This window comes from Furipterus horrens, unplaced genomic scaffold, assembly GCF_987537825.1.
Source record: "Furipterus horrens unplaced genomic scaffold, mFurHor1.1.pri manual_scaffold_2, whole genome shotgun sequence".
In the NCBI taxonomy this organism is placed as follows: Eukaryota; Metazoa; Chordata; class Mammalia; order Chiroptera; family Furipteridae; genus Furipterus; species Furipterus horrens.
Genome location: NW_028327172.1, coordinates 183,713,614 through 183,734,724, shown reverse-complemented (window position 1 = coordinate 183,734,724; position 21,111 = coordinate 183,713,614). Strand labels below are relative to the sequence as shown.

The window sequence follows — 21,111 nt, the reverse complement described above, 5'->3', positions numbered from 1 at the left end:
CGCCCCCTGCAGGGGCCACACCTACCGGCGGATACTCCTGCACGCTGGGCGCACAAGGGGGACGGGAACGGGAACTGAAGATGGAGAGGGGGAAAGTGAAGAAGAAAGAGAAGGGAAAGGAACCAGAGAAAGAGAAAATTCGGGGAAAAGGAAAGGAGGAAAAAGAGAAAAGGAAGGAGGTGGAGAAGGGGAATGAGAAAGGGAAGGAGGAGGGAAAAAGGAAAGAGCGGGAGACAGAGAAGGAACAATTGAAGGGAAAAGAAGAGAAAGAGCACAACAACAGCGTCTTGGCAAACCCCCTTGTGGAACCGCCGGTAAGAGACTGGGGCCTCGGACCCCCTCCCCGAGGCCATTGTCCGGCGTTCCGGCGTGAGCGCCAGCACTGTTACGTCCCAGGCCCGACCTATACCAAAGGAATTGGGTCCCGTCCGGGGGCTTTTTACCTGGATGGAAGGAAATGTGTCAAGCTTCCAACGACTGACTGATTGTCGGCCCCTTCTCTCTGGCCCCCTGCCCACCCTCACCCCTAGCCCCCATCAGGTCTCGTGTGGAGGAAGAGACGCTGGTTCCTGGCCGCCTCCGGCTGCATCTCTGTCCAGCCCTCAGAGCTAGGTCACGGACCGCCCACAACACAGAAACCCGCCCTGAGCCCTCGCGGCGCACAGGCTCTCTATCCGAGGCTTTTCTGTTGATTATAAGTTCTTTGGTGGAAGGTGCGGGGTTCCTGAATTTGTACCAGATATATTTTGGAGTTTTTCTGTAGCTGCCATTGTTTTCAGACCACCAGCGTCCAGAAGGGAGAGTCACAAAGGTTTAACTGAGAGGCTTCAGAAACCAGGCATTGTAGTCGCAAAAAGACAAATATCTATGAGTCTATTTATATGAGGTACCTAGAGTAAGCAAAACCAGAGACGGAGAGTAGAGTGCTGGTTTCCAGTGCCTGGGGAAAGGGACAAGGGAGTATTTCATGAGGACGGAGTTTGTTTTACAAGGTGAAGAGAGACCTGGAGATGGATGGTGGCGATGGTTGCGCAACATTATGAATGAATGTATTTCATACGACTGAACTGTACGCTTAGAAATGGTTAAGATGATACATTTTTTGTGTGTATTTTACCACAATTTAAAAATTGGGACTTGGTTGGGGAAGAAAGAAAAATCACGTATTGTTTGGATCAGCTTAGTGGGCTCTGCCCCTAGAGTTCCTGGGCTCAGAGCTGCTTTCTGGTTCTGAACAACGTGAATTATTCATGGAGATTCAGTCTCTCGAAAAACGCAGACTACGTAGAACCACACATGGTTAAAGGAATAATTTTTGACAAGAAACAGTTGTGTTTAGAATCACATTTTGTGTCTGAACTCTTGCTTTACAATAATACCAGATTTCCTTAAGAGATTATAAACACGAGGAAGCATGTATTTTAGACTAAAAAGTAAGCAGAATATAAAGCATCAGTGCCTGTCAAATTTCTAGATAGGGTGAACTTAGGGCGAATGATGTGGTCAGAAAGGGAATAGGGAACTGGTTTTGTTTGCCTAAGATTTTATTTATTTTTAGAGAGAGGGGAAGGGAGGGAGAAAGAGGGAAAGAAATATTGATGTGACAAAAACATCGAGCAGTTTCCCCTCCTAGGAGCCCCAACCAGGGACTGAACCTGCAACCCAGACATATCCCCCAACCAAGAACCAAACCCACAACCCTTTGCTTTGCAGGACGTGCCCAACCAACTGAGCCACACTGGCCAAGGTGGGAACTGTTTTTACTCACAGTATTTCACAGCATCTAAGAGGCCATTATTTTAGATACCACTAAGAGGGGAAAAAAAAGTTTCCAACCAAAGTAAGACATACCATGGATTGTAAAATTCTCATTTTAGAGACATTAAAATGTGAAAAAAAAAGTTTATTTTGAAATTGATGAAATATTGGGATAGCCTGAGTAGGGCCATTGGTGGAGGTAATGAGAGGGACACAATCCACACCTTGCAGCCATAACTTGGTACCACTATTGCTTTAAAGGATTGCTTTAAAGCCTCCTTTGTACATCAAGTCACTCTTTCTTACCATCACACTCCCAAAATGACATTATAACATTTAGGTGCAGATGGGAAGGAATGGGGAAGGAGGTTGGGATAGAGGTAGGAAACATTTATGGAAATACCATTTGCTTTAAAAGCCATCAAGAAATCACTCCAAAAACAAACGTATACTTTTTCAAATGCTGTTATTCTCTAGACAGTCTTCATAAAGCATGCTCTCTCTATTAGACCAGACCCTAAAACATTTTACTTGTACATAGATTTTTTTTTTAAGAGGTGGGATAGACATTCTAGTGCTGTTTTGGATCCCTCCCCCTTTTCTTTTTAACCAGAGATCCAGTCAACTTTTAGTGTTCAAGCAAAAATGTATAAGATTATTGTTATTTTTAAAACTAGTGTGTTTTGTGCATGAGAAACCCCTTTAGTAGGCTATTTGGGAAACAATTTTCTGTGAGCAGTCTGGCTGTATTGTTGCTCATTTATTACTATTTACATTGAAGTTTATATCCTAAAGGCCACCTTTCTGAGAACCCTGAACTTTCTATTTCTTTCTTCATACCAGCCTGCTCTTTTTGTTTCTCATTTGTCATAAAAATTTTTAAGGCTAATAAGTTGGTGCAATGCTTCTCTCTAAAGTTTACATCTAGTTTAAAAGGTTTTAATACCAGGTTTTAAAATAAATGCTCATTTTTCTGGAGATGATTATGCAAAGTGAAATAAGCCAGTCAGAAAAAGACAAATACCATATGATCTCACTTATATGTGGAATCTAATAAACAAAATAAACTAATGAACAACAACAACAAAAAAAACCAGAGGCATAGATACATGGAACAGACTGACAGGTCTCAGAGGGGAGGGGCTGGTAAAAGGTGAAGAGATTAGCCAAAGAACATATTTGCCTAACCCACAGACACAGACTATAGTGCAGTGAAGGCCTGGGGAAGAGGGGTGGCAGGGTCTGGGTAGAGGTGGGCTAAGAGGGGGAAAATAGGGGACATCTATAATAATGTCAACAATTAAATGCTTATTTGTGATTGGAACTGGTTTAACAATTTCTATAATCTTAGCCTTTTTATTTAATTGTGATACTTATATTTAAAAGTATAAAAGGGGAACCTTGCCCTAAGAGCCTTTAATCTAATGATCCATTTGAGAAGATAAGGCAAATTAATGAGACCATAGATTCTTATATGATGAATGGCAGAATCAGTACTGGAGGCACCATGGAGGTACCAAGATCCCAAACAACAAACTGAATTTAAATTGAAATCTGAAAATTGGCCCTGTGATCGCTGACACCTCCCCAAATCCTGATATAAATATATAGTATTTATTTGATGATTGACCAGGAGTTGAGGGATGAGAGGGAATGTGTGATTAACATCACATAACTGATAAAATACAGCTTTTTGGTACAGTTTGTTCCAGATGTAGTAAATGTTTGTGGAGTTTTCTTCTGGTTTACAATTCCACAAATATTATTGGGTCTTACCACAGGCAGGCACCCTGCCATGGACCAGGAACACAAGGCCCTGATAGCATAGGTTTATTGATTTATCTTTTGTTTCACAGGAGAAAAATAGTCATATCCTAGTGTTGGGCCTCGATGGAGCAGGAAAGACCAGTGTTCTCCACTCTCTAGCTTTAAACAGAGTCCAGCACAGCGAGGCACCTACCCAAGGTTTCAACGAAGTGTGCATCAGCACTGGAGACAGCCAGATGGAGTTCCTGGAGAGTAAGCCCTCTTTCTCTCAAGTTACAGGATAGCTTCCTTTTGTTATACCTTAAGCCAGACATAATATTACCAGCATTGGGTCCTTGTGAAAAGTATCACTAGGTCAGACTTTCCTAGATATTTAGAAAGCATGTGTAGTTTAATACTAGGGTGAACTGTGGGGAAAGTCACTTTATGTTCTTTTAAATTTTCTCCTTTTTACAATGGTGGTAATAAGGGGAGTTGAGAGGAAGGCTTTATATGCCCTCCTGTAACAGCCTCCCTCCTCCCTTATTACCCCAAATAAACATGCAGTCTAAGTAAATTCAGTGTGCTTTCCTTCTCTGCAACTGCGCCTCCAGACAAGCCCAAACCTCTTCTTGTAAACGATGGCAGTCCAAAGTCCCTACTCTATAGTTATTCTAGAGTCACCGCTGTTCTAAATATTGCTGTTCCCCAAAGTTTCATCAGATCCTTTTATCTTCTCTTTACACTCTTTCCTTGAATGACTTCATCCATCCTCTTGGTATTAAGTACCACCTATATGCTAATGAGCCACAAATTATCCAGCCCAAACATATCCAAATGTCACCTGAGATCTCCACCTGGCTGTCTCATTGGCCTCTTGAACCTAACATGGTCAAACAAAATGCTTGATATATCTCTGTATCATTTGCTTTCCTTATAACCCACTGGTCAGCACCCAGCAAGTTGCTCAAGGCAGAAAACCAGGAGTCACCCTTGTTTTCTCCTTCTGTATCCCCACCTCCAGTAAAACACTATGAATTTTTCTACCTCTAAAACAAATCTTAAGTTCATCAGTTACATCTTTTCCCACTACCCTTATCTGAGTTGGAACCTCTGTCACCTCCTACTTAAGATTACTGCAATCACCTTTCTAACTTTGCTTTTCTCCTGTTATGAAGAGAAAATGGTGAGCAGAGAAATTGGTAAACATGCAAGCAAATCTTTAAGAAAAAGAATTATTAGGAATAGAGGTTTCAGTTTGCCCAGAAGCTATGGAAGGAATAATTATTTTGACCAAATACATAGCTTAAAAAAATAGCTTCACAATATAAAAAAATGAAAAGGAAGGGAGGAAGGAAGGAAGGACCCAACTAGGGGAGAAATGGACAGATCTACGATTGGAGTGAGGGATTTCAACATATCTTTGTCAATTATTAATAGGACAAAGGAGAAAAAATCTGCAAAGGCACAAAATTTGAACAAAACCAGCAAGTTCAATTTATTGGACAATATAAAATTGTCTATTTAGACAATTGGAGCTATATCCAAATGTTAAAATGCACATCTCTCTGGTTGTTCTCAACTGATACACTCTAACACAGGGGTATAAGGACACTTCTCTGGTGTTCAGAAATTATCTAAATGTGCCTTTCCTGCCCCTCTTGGTGGATGCATCTGTGATTTTTTGGTGTGTCTTCTTTTCCTTCTCCTCTTTGTAGTTGGTGGCAGTGAACCTTTCCGTTCCTATTGGGAAGCATACGTGTCCAGGGGAACACTGCTGATCTTTGTGGTAGATTCAGCAGATCACAACAGATTACCTGAAGCCAAGAAACACCTTCATCAACTAACTGAAGCAAACCCAATCATCCCTCTGGTTGTATTTGCAAACAAACAGGTGAAAATCTGTACAAATAGAATTTGTACTCAATAGTTTTATCATTAATACAAAGAATAGGAATGTCTTCTTTTAACAAGTAGATATTAAACAATATGCTGTATAATCAGTTCGATTTATACTTACTAGATCTACTGGATTTTAAAAACCTTGAAAGCAGAGACCAGTATTTATCTTTCTGTCCCTTATAATACCTTGGGCACAGTAGGAATCTAACAAATGTGTGTTAAATTTAATTCAATAAGCATTTACTGATTATTGATTTCAACAAAATATTTGTGTCTACCTGTATAAAGAAATTGTTTTAGATCAATTAGACCTGAATTTAATTCATACGCATACATTAAAAATAGTAAACATCCATGAAGAAATGGAATGCTGTGTATTATTGGTGGGAATGTAAAATGGTCTAGCTAGTATGGAAAACAGTATTGCAGTTCCTTAAAAAATTAAAAATACAGGACTTCCGGCCAAGATGGAGGCTTAGACGGACACGCTAGGTCTCCCTCTACAACTAGAGAGGAATACAACTACTTCAAAACAAAGGATAACTAGAAATTCCAGAAAATAAAACTACACGGAAGTCCAACATATGAAGTTATAAACCAGCGGTGCCATTTGGGCAGGTAAGAGTTAAAGAGGGCAGTGCTGTTTGCGGTCGCACCTGGACAACGGCAGGGCGGCGAGGAATCCCGGATCCGTCAAGCCCCTGGCGGTGCGCGACCCCGGCGAGGAATCCCAGCTGCCGCCAAGCCTCTGCCGGTGCGCGACTCCGGCGCTGGGGAGAGCGGCCGCAGCATCGCCTTGAACAGTGAGGCCCAGGGGGGCGGGAGGACGGATCCCAGTCTCCTAGCTGAATAACTGTGCGAACCCATCTTGGACCCCCGCCCCCAAAGAAAGCACCACAGGGCTGCGAAATAGGTCGCGGACAGGCAGGCGCCGGCCGGTCGCTGATTTGTGACGCGTACACAGGCACTGCCCCCGACAGCCAGCCCAAGAAAACAAAACGCATCTGTCAAAATGAGGCAGACAACTATAGAAATCCCGGTAACACAACTCAGCAGACAGCAGATAGAGAACCTGACAGATGAACAGATAAGAAACCTGTCAGAGGCTCAGTTCTGGGCCATTGTTAACAGATGGCTTACAGAATTCACAAAAGAGCAGGAAAAAGATATGAAAGAAGCGAAAAACTTTCATAACGAAAGGAACAAAACCGCATACGAGACAGAAGGAAAGGAAATAAAATCCAGAGTTCATTTCAACAAACTGGAATATGGAGAAGGAACAAGCAGTCAACCAATGCAGAGAGAGGAAATGGGAAGCAACAATGAAAGGATCAGAAACCTCTGGGACAGCTATAAAAGGCCCAACATAAGAATCATTGGTTTGCCAGAGAATGAGGAAGATGAACTAGAACTTGAAAAATTGAGTGAAAATATAATAAAGGAGAACTTCCCAGACTTGGGGAAGGGAATAGACTTGCAGGTCCAGGAAGCAAGGAGAGTTCCCAAGAGACTGGACCCAGGGAGAACCACTCCAAGACACATTATAATCAAAATGTCAAAAATTAAAGATAAAGAGAGAATCTTAAAAGCAGCAAGAGAGAAGAAAAGAATTATGTACAAAGGGGTCCCAATTAGACTATCAGCTGACTTCTCAAGGGAAACCCTACAGGCAAGAAGAGACTGGCAAGAAATATTCAAAGTAATGAAAATCCAGAACCTACAACCACGAATACTCTACCCAGCGAAATTGTCATTCAGAATAGAAGGACAGAGAAAGTGTTTCCAGGACAAAATAAAACTGAAAGAGTTCATTAGATCCAAACCACTGTTATATGAGATGTTAAAGGGACTGGTTTAAAAAAACAGAAGCTAGGGAGATGAAACAAAGGCAAACTAAATAGGCAACGAGAGTGGAGAAGGAACTGTGGGTACGGGAAGCATATTGGGGGGAGGTCAACAGGGAGGGGGAATGGGGAAAGGGAGGGAGATGATATAGGAATTCGGGATCAAGGTAGGAGGGAATGGAATAGACGGAGAGAGGTTGGGAGGAACTGTATGCACAACTAATGGACATAATCTAAAAGGGGGGGACAACTGGAGGGAGGGGGGCTACCGGGTGGAGGGGAGCAGAGGGAAGGGAAATTGGCACAAATGTAATATTTTAATCAATAAAACACATTAAATCTGAAAAAAAAATTAAAAATACAATTTCCATATGATTCAGCAACTGAAAAAAATTGAAAGCAGGAAGTGAACAGATATTTGTATACCCATGTTCATAGCAGAATTATCCCTGATAGGCTTTTGTCATTACAAGGAGCCCCTCCTCCCATCCAACACCCTCCTTCTCCTATTTATTTCCTCTCCAATTCCATTAGTGAATTTATTAACTTGATACATCATCCACATGTCACTAGACCCATTAACACTGTTACAAAAGTCACTGCAGGCTCTAAGGCTAAATGAGTTCAGGAGTCAGACAGGCAATATATTGGGATGACTGACATCCAGAGAGGTAATCAACTCCAGCCAGATACCAAGTACAACATATCAGGAAAAGCCTCACAGGCCCCTAGTGATGGAATCTGATAGGCTCATATTGGCACAAGAAAAAAATAACAATATTGGATTATTTCCAGAAATTAAAAAATGATCCCCTAAAGGTTAGGAGAACACTACGAAACAACAAAAAGCCAATTACAAATGCAGTTTAAAAGTGAAAATGCTTACAACTTTTGCAAAGGGCTTATAAACTAGCTGAAATCTGTGTGCATGTTTAGAGAAGGGGATACCAGAGGTTATTTGCATAAATAATTATTGATGTGTGAGAGGCAAAGTAACATTTTGACCTTGCCGTTTTGACCTCAAGAAGTTGTGACCTTGCCATGCCGCAGCAGCACAGGCTTTCTGTCTCATTTTAATCTCTTCTCTTGCTGCTTCTCTTTGTGGGTTTCCCTCCTTTAAGCCTCCCTATATCACCATCTTGTGCTTGTCCTGTTCCCTCCACCTGTCTGTCCTCTTCGCTTCCTTCTCCTGTCACTTTATTTTCTAAATCCACTCCCTCCCTGCTCCTTTCTCTGTCATCCTCCCAAAATTTGATCCAAATTTTTTTGGTTGAGAAATAAAGGTCTCGAAAGAAAACTCAGTGGCAAATGCTATAACCAGTAAAACACGATATGGACAAAAACCAATAATGAATGAAATTTCAATTAAAGATAAATTTAAAATAATTGATCCTATTAAATATATATTTTTCTCTACCAAGGTAGCTTGTTTTTATTAAAAGGACATGAGAGAAGAAGCCCAAATCCCGAATCATGCTTCTCCTCCCATGCTCACCACTACATATGGAAATACCCTGGCACAAGGAATTCAGTGCCTCTCAACCACTAGAATTCTCCTGAAATATCACTTAGAAAAAAAATCTTCTACAAATTAGTACATTAAATATTATGACACCAGACTCAACCTAGGCACTAACCAAAAAGTTTCTGGATTTTATCTTATATATCCTTTAACTCTCTAATGACATGATCCTCTATACTACCTCCAGATAAATATAGCTCCATGCCAAATAATACCTCCACAAAAAAATAAAAATAAAAATATTTATCCTCCACCAGTAACACAGCTCTGACATGCAGAAGATAGATTTTTGTCGAAGTACAGAACATGATCAAAGACAACTGTTGTCAGGGTTAAGAGAATAAGTTAATGAACATGTTTAAATGCCATAGATAATTACAAATGATTGCAAAGAGCTTTCAATCCTTACTTCACGTCACTACCTTCAATTTGAAATTAATTTAAAAGGGAACTTGAAGCCATGCAGTCTCCATGGCAGGGTCAATCTGGTTAATGTTCTTGCCACTTCTCTGCTAGAGCACAGATTTTCTATAGGTTGAAGTATGTTACCCAATTTTCTTTTTTCCTTTCTTTTTTCAAAATATATTTTATTCCTTATGCTAGTACAGTTGTCCCAATTTTTCTCCCTTTGTCTCCCTCTACCCCCATTCCCTCTGGTAATCCCCCCCTTAGTTCATGTCCATGGGTCATGCATATAATAAGTTCTTTGGCTACTCCATTTCCTATACTGTTCTTAACATCCCCCTGTCTATTCTATAACCACCAATTTGTACTTCTGAATTCCTGCACGTTTTCCCACATTCTCCCCCTTCCCTCCCCCCCCAACTGATAACCCTCCAAATGATCTCCATATCTATGATTCTATTTCTGTTCTGCTTGTTTGCTTAGTTTGCTTTTTAGAGTCAATTGTTTATAGTTGTGAATTTATTGCCATTTTGATGTTCATTGTTTTGATCTTTTTCTTAAATAAGTCCCTTTAACATTTCATATAATAATGCCTTGGTGATGATGAACTCCTTCAGCTTTCCCTTGTCTGGGAAGCACTTTATCTGCCCTTCTATTGTAAATGCTAGTTTTGCTGGATAGAGTAATCTAGGTTGTAGGTCCTTGCTTTTCATCACTTTCTAGCTTATAAAGTTTCTTTTGAGAAATAAGCTGACAGTCTTATGGAAACTCCTTTGCAGGTAACTATCTGCTTTTCTCTTGCTGTTTTTAAGATTCTCTATCTTGAACCTTTGGCATTTTAATTATGATGTGTCTCGGTGTGGTCCTCTCTGGATCCATCTTGTATGGGATTCTCTGTGCTTCCTGGACTTGTATGTCTATTTCCTTCACCAAATTAGGGAAGTTTTCTTTTATTATTTTTTCAAATAGGTTTTCAACTTCTTGCTCTTCCTCTTCTCCTTCTGGCACCCCTAAGATTCAAATGTTGGTATGTTTGAAGTTGTCCCAGAGGCTCCTTAGCCTATCCTTGTTGTTGTTTTAATTGTTTTTTCTTCTTGCTGTTTTGATTGAATGTTTTTCTTTCTTATGTTCCAAATCATTGATTTGATTCTCAGCTTCATCCACTCCACTGTTGGCTCGGCTCCCTTTGAATTTTTCTTTATTTCACTTAGTGTAACCTGCTTTTCTGCCTGGGTCTTTTTTATGCTGTTGAAGTACTCAGTGATTTCCTTGTTCATCCTAATAACCAGCATTTTGAACTCTGCATCTGATAGATTGCTTATCTCCATTTTGTTTAGTTTTCTTTCTAGAGTTTTGATCTGTTCTTTCATTTGGGCCATATTTCTTTGTCTCCTCATTTTGGCAGCCTCCCTGTGTTTGTTTCAGCTGCTTTGACCATTAACTTGGTTGGGGTGGAGCCTTAGGTAATTGCCAGGGCGAACAACCCATGTGAACCAGATTGATGGAGTCTTTGATATGATGTCATCACTCTGTGACTCTGTGGTGGGGCAGGTGCTCAGAAAGGAAACAATGCTACTGCCTGGCCTCTGGAGTTTTGTCCAGGAAGAAGCTGTCCCCCACCACTTGCCCTGATGCCAGACACTTTAATTTCTCCCTATAGGACACTGGTGTCCTTTCAGCTGCTGTCCTGGTGCTGGAGCCCAGAGGGAGTGAGTCTTCCTAAGTCCTAAGTCTATTGCAGGTCCTTTAAGACGAGACTCCTGAGAATCCCGCAGTTTCTTCCACTGTCCCAACCCCCACTGGTTTTTTCAGTCAGAAGTTATGGAGACATCACTCTGGCACTGGAACCCTGGGCTAGGGCACCTGGTGTGGGGCTGGGATTCCTTACTCCTGAGGTCTCCCTACCGATTTTTATCTGCCACACATGGGTGTGGGATCACCTGTTCCACATCTCTGTGCGTCTCCGCCCCTCCTGCCTGTCTAGATAATGTGAGCGTTTAATTCCTTGATTGTTGGACTTCCATACAGCTTGATTTTCTGGTGATTCTGGGTGATATATATATATATATATATATATATATATATATATATATATATATTTTTTTTTTTTTTTTTTTTTTTTTTTTGTAGTCTAGTTGTCATTTTTGCTGTGGTTGTGCGAGGAGGCAGCTGTGTTTACCTATGCCTCCATCTTGACCGGACATCTCATTTCTTCTCTGATCCTATTAAATATAAGCTTGGGGGAAATAAAAAGGATAATAGAAAAGGTTAGAAACAGCACTATTTAGAAAATTGATTAAGGTATTATATTGGTTTAACTTCATTCTGAAAAAAAAATTTTTTATAACTCAAATACTTGTTTAATTCTGATGAAAATCTTTATATTCAAACAACCACTTCGGTCATAATAATGGGGTCACAATATCCTCTGTATTAAAATGAATGTGGGGGTCATTGAGAGCAATAAATGCAAAATAACCAATTTTTTTCTTTTTTCATTCTTGGTGAAGGATCTTAAAGCAGCCTATCACATTACAGATATCCATGAAGCTTTGGCATTGTCTGAAGTGGGAAATCACAGGAAGATGTTCTTGTTTGGGACCCAGGTGACTGAGAATGGCTCAGAAATACCTTCTACCATGCAAGATGCCAAAGACTTGATTGCACACCTGGCTGCGGATGTGCAGTGACCAGGCCAGGCCCACCATTCAACTCACAATCTAAATATCACCGGGGAGAGTTGAGTGGCAGTTGAAGCCAAAGGTTTACACTTTCAAATAAAAAATAAGACATTTTCTATTTTTTCAATGCATGGTATATATACAAAGAGAATGTTAATTGATTAAGAGCATCTCTTTATTTAGATTTTGAACTTTAAAAGTATTGGTAACAATGTATTTGGGGAAATTTGGAGTTTTAAGCAACAGAATAAAAGTGAACATTAGTAAGCATTTATCCCATTTGTAGCTTTTCAATAACATGATATTTATGTTAAAACATTTTATAAGTTTTTCTCTTCTCAAGTAAAAATCCAGGTGTCTTTCCTTTAAGTATGCGTGTTTGACACTGTAGGAAAAGACATATTGGGATAGTACAATGAGAAAAATAAGCACTATTAAACCCACATAAAAATACAAATTAATAGCATTCAGAAACACTTAGGAAAGGCTTCTTTTAGGAGCCTATTATAGTCGATGAGGAACATTGTGAGGATTTGTTTTTAAATTTTTTCACATTTTTCTTTTATATATAAGCTTTCCTTACTAGGAGTATTTTGTAAGAGAAGTAACACTTTACCTACAGATACAGTATAAACTTTCAGTCTATTGTCTTGATTGAAAAAATAAAAAAGAATTCCTAGTTTCCAATCCAGGAAGTAAGAAGCTTGGAAGCCTCCACTGTTCTAACCAAAGTAAAAAGCTGAAACAGACTGAAAAATCAACAACTCTTCTAGGATCCATAAGAGAGATGAAAGCACAGGGCAAGCCGCTGCCCTCGAGATTGGAGAAACAAACAACAGAACACAGAGAAGAACAATTTAGCGCAGCAGAAACTCACAATGGGAAACCACCCTCAGGAACCAGTGCCAGGGTAGGACAACCAGAGCTGTAATTCCCAAACTGCTGGAGGCTCAGTGTGGACAACTCTGAGAGTTAAAAACTCCAGGATGATCCAGTCATACTGGGGTCCCCACAATCTTGTGAGATTTCCCTCCGGGAGCTTGATCAGACTCCTACCGTAAGTAACAGAGAAAAACCCCTTGGTGTTTCCAGGGTTGGAGAAAAGGAACCATTTTTACATATGCCACAGCACTCTGTTCTTTTTAACAAGGCCTTCCCTCTGAGAGATGAGATGTTAGAGTGTGTGCCTGTAAGGTCACTAGCTTTCTCACAGTCAGAGCTGCAGGATAATGTTTAACAGTATGATGTTACAACAGCCATTCCAGTGTCTAATGTCAGACCTTCCTTTGTCTGGCCTATGGAGATTGGATCACACAATGATTCAGGACTGTTAGAAACCCTGGATTTTCAGCCTTTACCACATGGATGGCCATGAACTGGCCCCTGAACAAATCCCTTAACCATCTTGTGTCTTAGTCTTCACTCTGGAAAAGAACTAGATCAAATGCATACTACTTCCATCCCTGAACTCTGACACTGTGAGGTACCTTTTCTAGGGTGGTTGGAGTACATAAGTTCCTGGATGCTGGTTTCAAAGATGATGCCAAAGGCTTTCAGGTAGGAAGTGATGTCTCTGTCCTCTTTGCTGCGCCTTGTTTTTCTCATGTTTTGATTTTAGGTTCTGCATTTTGACAGTAAATGTTGTGGCTGGTGTTTTCCCTTCAGTGAATAGCTATTGAATGCCAACGTGGTGGTCACTGCTTGATGCTGGGGATAATGAGAGCAAAGGCTTGAGATTCTTTCAGGCTATAAAGGGTGGGTCATGTCCCAGGGGTTCTAATGCAAATGACACTCAGCCAAGACAGGTCAGAATGTTGTCAAAAAAAAGGCTGTCAGAGAAGAGGTCTTCCCAATGGACCTCATGAGGGTAGCATTCATTACCTTGGAGAATTAAGCATAATCTGGCATCTGTTGCCAGCCTTCCGGGCTCAGAAACTGTAAATTGAGTGAGTGTACTAAGAGTAGATCTGTCTCTTTATTCATTTTGTCAACATTTATTGAGCACCAACTATGTGCCAGAAAATGTGTCACAACTTTCAGTTAAAAATTATGGAAATTCAAGTTAGATTTTCATGTGCCAAAGAAAGGGGATTTAGGGGGGCTCATCATACTGGGGAACCTTGGCATGGGTGGATTCAGGGGTTCAAAGTTAACAAAGCTTTCTCTCACCTCTTGGCCCTGCTAACCTCTACTTGGGTTCATTCTCAGAGTCCCTTGGCAAGGGACTGCTGTCGTCACCAAGCCTATAGCATTCATGTATAGCTCATGATACCAGAATAACATGGACCCTCTCATTTTAAGGCAATCATCCAGCAGATCTCACAGAGGGGCACTGATTGGCTCTGCCAGGGTCACCTCTTCATCCCTTAACCAATCCCTGTGGTCACTTTGTCCAAAACCATATGGAAGTTCCCCCACAGAAAGAAGTGGTTTGAATTTTAGGAGAAAAGGGAAAGGATGCTAGGCAAATAACAAACAAACAAATAAAAACTCAGAAATGACAGCTATCCACACTCATTTACTGTGCTCAGCACTGAGCATATACCAGCCACCGGGGCAGAGAATGTTAAGGTGTTTACATCCTAGCTGGGAAGGCAAACACAAATTTTAAAAAGCAGAAAAATAATTTAAAATTGTATAGGAACAAGGATTTGAGATAGAAAATAATGGTGGGAACCTTTTAAAAATTACTGTGGGCTCTGGAAAGACCTCACTGAGTGGGTGGATATTGAAGCTGAGCCTCAAAGGATAGAAAAGAGCTAATATGTGAACAGGGGGAGGAATGGGCTCCAGGTGTATAGGAAGAAGTTGAAATGGGAATTGCTTGACATGTTAGAGAGGAACAAGAAGGCTGGAATGTAGCCAGCAAGGGCAGAGCAACCCCACAGTAGACTGGAGAGAGCAGCAAGGACGAGGTCACGATGGAGCAGCTTATGGGGCAAAGCTTGGGATTTCTTCTAAACAGTCTGGAGTGTCATGACTGGGGTCAGCCAAGTCAGAACACCAGCTGGGAAGGCATTGCAGAATCCAGAGAGATGATGGTGGCCTGGATTATCAATCTCAGCATCCCTTCCTGAGCATGATTAGGGGGCGAAAGCCTATGGAGAACCTGTGTTAGGGAACCTAAAAGAGACCTGGCTATGTTGTCTGCGTGGCGCAGTCTGGAAGCTGGGATGTTCTGCACCAAGGCCTCCTCAGCCTAGAGAGCAAACAAACGTACTCGCCCATGACACATGGAACAGCTGGTCAGCATCGTGCCCCACATCTCCGCAGACACCTGTCTCTGGCTCCTTTAGGCCTTCAGAGCGCGTCGCGTTGCCTTGGCAACCGGAGAACAGTCAGGTAGTGGGTGGGAACGCGGTGTATCTAGCAGCCTCTGTGTCCGGTCGGGGTGGGCTGGGGTCCGGCACCGGAGGCTCCTCATCCTCCTCCCATCACGCCAAAGGCCAACTGCGACCCAGTTAGTGTCTGTGCCCCGCGCAGCGAAGCTCCCTGGACCCGCATGGCGAGCCAAGAGTTTTCTAGTTCGTCTGAGCTGTCCCATAGGCCTGATCCAACAGAAATATCCGCTCGCTTGGAAGCCCTTCAGACGCCCTTGATACGCAGGATCCTCGACCTGCAGGAACCTGGTGACACAGAGGAGCCGGAGGAGCCCGAGGTATCCGAGGAAACAGCTGAGCAAGGCTCGCGAGACGAGTGCAACGAGATCTCCAAGCCCCACGAACCCTATAAGCAGCTCTGTGAACCCCACGAACACTATGAGCCCTACGAACACTATGAGCCCCGCGCTCCACATGATCTCCAGGGGCCCCACGAACCCTATGAATCCGATGACCCTTACGAATCCTATGAACCCTACGAATCCTACAAACCCCATGCGCCCCAGGAGCCACAAGAACCCTACGAATCCCACGAGTCCTACGAATCTTACGATCCCTACGAGCTCTATGCACCCCGCGAGCCCCAGAAGCGTCATGCACCCCACGAGCCCCAGGAGCACCATGTACCCCGCGAGCCCCAGGAGCTGCATGCACCCCGTGGGCTCCGCAAGCCCCGTAAGGCCCGGGGGCCCCAAGCTTCCCGCGAGCCCCACAAACCCCACGAAGGTGAACTGCTTCCCAGCTCCGCCTTGATGACCTCTCCATCTCTGATGATCAGATTCACACCACGGATTCCCTGGTCTTCTCTGACTGGTAGGTGTTGGGGCCCCTCCAAAGCACTAAGCAACGCGCTCCACCTGAAACCTGGGGCCCTAGTGTGAAGGTTTGCGCTTTGTTTTAGCTCTTGTGTCATTTACCTATTTTGGACCTGAAGGGAGTCTGATGGGAAATTGAGACTCTAGTAATGAGAGAATCTCTTCACTCTCTCCTCCCCCCACCTGATGACGTCCTAGCAGTCCTTGATTATCCACTGTCACTTCTTTTTGAAGCCCTTCTTAAGTCTTCTCTACAGTTAGTTTTACATTCGTCTGGGTTGTCACTTTGAATATTACCTCTGTTATTAGCACTTAAGATGTTGCATTTCACCATCTTTCTCCCCACCTAAAGGGAGGATCAGTGAAAGGAGAATATTTTTGTCCATGTTTGTTTGGCTCATGGTGACACTCAAGAAATGCTAGCTATTATAAAGTTGTAGTAACGAAACACTCACTGAGCAAGTATTAAAAGGGGACATTTTCTAAGTGCTTACTATATGATCAGAACTCATCAAGTTCATGGGGGTAACAGGGCTAATGGGACTTAGGGATGAACATCCTTTACTCTGACAACACCAGTTCACCTCTGACCTTTCATTGATAACCCCACCTTCAACAATTCTTTGTCCATATTGGACGTCCAGTCCCTTGATTGACCAATTTTTAAATCTCATATTTTCCTTGACTCCTCTCTATCAGCCCTAATTTTATGGTCTATCAATTTAGTCGCTCAAGTAATCTGCCACCCCATTGGTTTTTGGCTAACCATCATACTTCTCCTGGCAAAACCCAACCCTGGTTAAACCTAACTACCCATCTTCTGCTTACACAATCAGCTGCTGTGCAAAATTCCACAATCATACTGAATGCTTCTATTTCAGATTCATGACCACTAATCTCAGTTGGTCACCTGGCACTGCCTAGCAAGCCCACTTTATTCACCTGGTTGTTCTCACTTCTCCAACCTCACACCTTTGACCCCCAAACAGCTGAAGATTTTGCCACACATTTTATCAAGAAAAATAAAGCGGACTTCCGGCCAAGATGGAGGCTTAGACGGACACGCTAGGTCTCCCTCTACAACTAGAGAGGAATACAACTACTTCAAAACAAAGGATAACTAGAAATTCCAGAAAATAAAACTACACGGAAGTCCAACATATGAAGTTATAAACCAGCGGTGCCATTTGGGCAGGTAAGAGTTAAAGAGGGCAGTGCTGTTTGCGGTCACACCCGGAGCGGCGGGAGGCGAGGAATCCCGGCTGCGCAAGCCCCTGGCGGTGCGCGACCCCGGCGAGGAGTCCCGGCTAAGCAAGCCCCTGGCGGTGCGCGACTCCGGCGCTGGGGAGAGCGGCCGCCGCATCGCCTTGAACAGTGAGGCCCAGGGGGGCGGGAGGACGGATCCCGGTCTCCTAGCTGAATAACTGTGTGAATCCATCTTGGACCCCCGCCCCCAAAGAAAGCACCACAGGGCTGCGAAATAGGTCGCGGACAGGCAGACGCCAGTCGCTGATTTGTGACACCAAACGGCGCCCGCCGGTCGCTGGGTCATTACGAGTACACAGGCACTGCCCCCGACAGCCGGCCCAAGAAAACAAAACGCATATGTCAAAATGAGGCAGACAACTATAGAAATCCCGGTAACACAACTCACCAGACAGCAGATAGAGAACCTGACAGATGAACAGATAAGAAACCTGTCAGAGGCTCAGTTCTGGGCCATTGTTATCAGGTGGCTTACAGAATTCACAAAAGAGCAGGAAAAAGATAAGAAAGAAGCGAAAAAATTTCATAACGAAAGGAACAAAACCGCATACGAGATAGAAGGTGAGAAAAAATCCAGAGTTCATTTCAACAAACTGGAATATGGAGAAGGAACAAGCAGTCAACCAATGCAGCGAGAGGAAATGGGAAGCAACAATGAGAGGATCAGAAACCTCTGGGACAGCTATAAAAGGCCCAACATAAGAATCATTGGTTTGCCAGAGAATGAGGAAGATGAACTAGAACTTGAAAAATTGAGTGAAAATATAATAAAGGAGAACTTCCCAGACTTGGGGAAGGGAATAGACTTGCAGGTCCAGGAAGCAAGGAGAGTTCCCAAGAGACTGGACCCAGGGAGAACCACTCCAAGACACATTATAATCAAAATGTCAAAAATTAAAGATAAAGAGAGAATCTTAAAAGCAGCAGGAGAGAAGAAAAGAATTATGTACAAAGGGGTCCCAATTAGACTATCAGCTGACTTCTCAAGGGAGACCCTGCAGGCAAGAAGGGACTGCCAAGAAATATTCAAAGTAATGAAAATCCAAAACCTACAACCACGAATACTCTATCCAGCGAAATTGTCATTCAGAATAGAAGGACAGAGAAAGTGTTTCCAGGACAAAATAAAACTGAAAGAGTTCATTAGATCCAAACCACTGTTATATGAGATGTTAAAGGGACTGGTTTAAAAAAACAGAAGCTAGGGAGATGAAACAAAGGCAAACTAAACAGGCAACGAGAGTGGAGAAGGAACTGTGGGTACGGGAAGCATATTGGGGGGAGGTCAACAGGGAGGGGGAATGGGGAAAGGGAGGGAGATGATATAGGAATTGGGGATCAAGGTAGGAGGGAATGGAATAGACGGAGAGAGGTTGGGAGGAACTGTATGCACAACTAATGGACATAATCTAAAAGGGGGGGACAACTGGAGGGAGGGGGGCCACCGGGTGGAGGGGAGCAGAGGGAAGGGAAATTGGCACAAATGTAATATTTTAATCAATAAAACACATTAAATCTGAAAAAAAAAAAAAAGAAAAATAAAGCAATCAGTCACAAACTCCCTTATTTTCTTACCACTGATCTATTGCCTTACCCGAATCTGCACCCGTGGCTTCTGTCTTTTCTCATATTGCAGGGAAGAATGGTGCCTCTTTCTATGAAAAGCAAGATCCTAGCCTCACCATTGGAGTGTGTGCTTTGGATTCCACTCTTGTCTCCTAAAGAAGTTGCCACAGTTATTTTTTCTCTCTCCTATGGCATCAATTTCTCCCTTTCTAATCAATCAGTCCCATGAGTAGGCATATATACTCTAGAATCTTCCATCTTGAAATAACCCTTGACCCCCATGTCTTCTTCAACCCCCTCCTGCTCCCACTATTTTTCTGTTCCCTTCACTCAGCAGTTGTCAAAAGAGTTGTCTGTCATCAGTGACTAGATTTTCTCATCTATCATTCTCTCCTCAACCCACCTAGTTAGGCTTCTGTCCCCTCTACTCCATTGAAATTGCTCTGGTTTACTGCCTTTCTCTCCATCCCCAACCCTGTCATCATGTATGAAGATTTCAGTCAACATGGATGAACCATCTGGCCTCTCAGTTCCTTGACCTACTCACTTTGAACGATCTTGTCCTTCACTCCATCTTGAACACCCACTGCCCTTAGTCTTTAATAATGTCAGTTGTTGCACCATTTCTAAAATCTCTGTTTTAAGCACTCTAATCTTTAGCCATGTCCTATCTTTCCACCTCACTCACTCCTCTTCCTTGTACTCCTCTATCAATTCTTCAGCCTCAAAGGGAGTTCTAACTCACTGATACTATTAACCTTTCATTATATATCACTACTGTATGTCCTTCTATCCCTCCTCACTCACCTTATCATCCATGGTACACCAATGGAATCATTCCCTTTTAAATATCCTGAACTTCCTTGCCTCTCTCTCTATCATTCTTGTCAATTCTTGTCTGTACTGGAAAAAGAGATAATGAGAACAGAAAACCAAACAACTATTTACATGGGAGTTGATTCACTTTGTACACTCACTGACAATGGAAGTCTCTATTTCTCTGTAGCCTCACCATTGAAGTGTGGGTTCAAATTTCTGGCTTTTTGAAAATCTAATACATGAAAAACAAGTAGTATATCAATTTCATTTGTAATTATTTTATGAGTGTTATTAAGCATCATTTTTGGTATATATTTTTTATGCCTATTTTCCTTTTGACTTGCTAGGCTTTCTTTTTTTATACAAGGAGATTAGCCCTTTGTCTGGGATATGTATAACATTTTTTTTTTTCCACTTTGCTGGTAGTCTCTGTCTTTTATAGTAAAATTTATCAATCATTTCTTTCATGACTTCTGTATTGAATTATCATTAGAAAGGCTTTTTTCTACTTCCAGATTACAGAAGAATTCACCCATGTATTTTGTTTTATAAACTTTTAAAAGATATTTGAATCTTTGATCCTTTTGGAATTTATCCTGGTGTATGGTGTGAGTTATAAACCTAGTTCCTTATAGCTACCCAGTGCCATCTTTACAGATGAATGAACATGAAATATAGATTTGAAATTAGAAGAAAGAAGTCACAAAAATGCAGACTTAGGGTGTGAGAGGACCTTAATAGTTTTCCTGAGGTTGTGATATCTTTGAGCTTTAGTTTGTGTAGAAGTACAAGTTTTTATTGTTGTTTAGTCAGATGGAAGGGCTTGCCTTCCTCCTGCCTCTGCCTTTTCACCCTCAGGCAACCTCCTTCCCCACGTTCTCCCAGGTCTTGCCCACCTGACCCTGGGCTTTGGGGACCACAGTGCTAGGGAGCTGTGCCTACCTAGCAGAGGGGCAAGGAAGAATGAATAGTAGTGTCAGATCATAGAGCTTAATATATCATATCAAAGAGCATCCCAATGTATGTTTACATAGTCACACCCAATACTGCTTTAAGACCAGTCCTCAAAACATTAGTACACCTAAAACAAACATGAATTCTACTTCAAAAAGCCTTGAAAGGAACTATAGGTCTTACTGAAGTATCTCCAAAAACATACCAGCTAACAGCAAAACCTGCTAAAATGTTCTTGAGGCATTTTCTTTTCAAGTTCCTGTCACCATAACTGCAACTCCCCACCATTTCTCTCAAGCTCAAGCTTGCCTTTCTTCCTCACTCCTCTGTGCCCTTCAGATCTGTTCTGAGAGGTGCTCCCTGCCTTTATCTTATAGATTACTGGTACCCCGGCAGGATAAGGTCCCCAACACCGAGGTGCTGAAGCGAGCCAACATGAGCAGTTTGCATGCA

At 42.3% G+C, this 21,111-nt stretch overlaps 2 protein-coding genes across 2 annotated transcripts in view; both read left to right on the top strand.

The window, feature by feature from the left end:
- Positions 1 to 2: 2 nt before the first annotated feature.
- ARL9 (ARF like GTPase 9) lies at positions 3 to 11,974 on the top strand. The gene is made up of 4 exons (XM_090268159.1): positions 3 to 314; positions 3,615 to 3,777; positions 5,223 to 5,398; positions 11,688 to 11,974. Exons 1-4 carry the CDS (start codon positions 81 to 83, stop codon positions 11,865 to 11,867), a joined length of 753 nt encoding a protein of 250 aa, XP_090124285.1. The 5' UTR covers positions 3 to 80; the 3' UTR covers positions 11,868 to 11,974.
- Positions 11,975 to 15,360: 3,386 nt separating this feature from the next.
- SPMAP2L (sperm microtubule associated protein 2 like) overlaps positions 15,361 to 21,111 on the top strand; it is a 55,444-nt gene continuing 49,693 nt past the window's right edge. Inside the window, exon 1 of the mRNA XM_090267388.1 lies at positions 15,361 to 16,051. Within this exon, the coding sequence (XP_090123514.1) occupies positions 15,361 to 16,051 (691 nt within the window). The remainder of the gene's footprint in view (positions 16,052 to 21,111) is intronic.

Coding starts and splice junctions, on each gene's coding strand:
- ARL9 (XM_090268159.1), top strand. CDS start 81: ATGGAGAGGGGGAAAGTGAAGAAGAAAGAGAAGGGAAAGGAACCAGAG. Junction 3,778..5,222: donor CCAGATGGAGTTCCTGGAGA/GTAAGCCCTCTT, acceptor TCCTCTTTGTAG/TTGGTGGCAGTGAACCTTTC. Junction 5,399..11,687: donor TTGTATTTGCAAACAAACAG/GTGAAAATCTGT, acceptor TTCTTGGTGAAG/GATCTTAAAGCAGCCTATCA.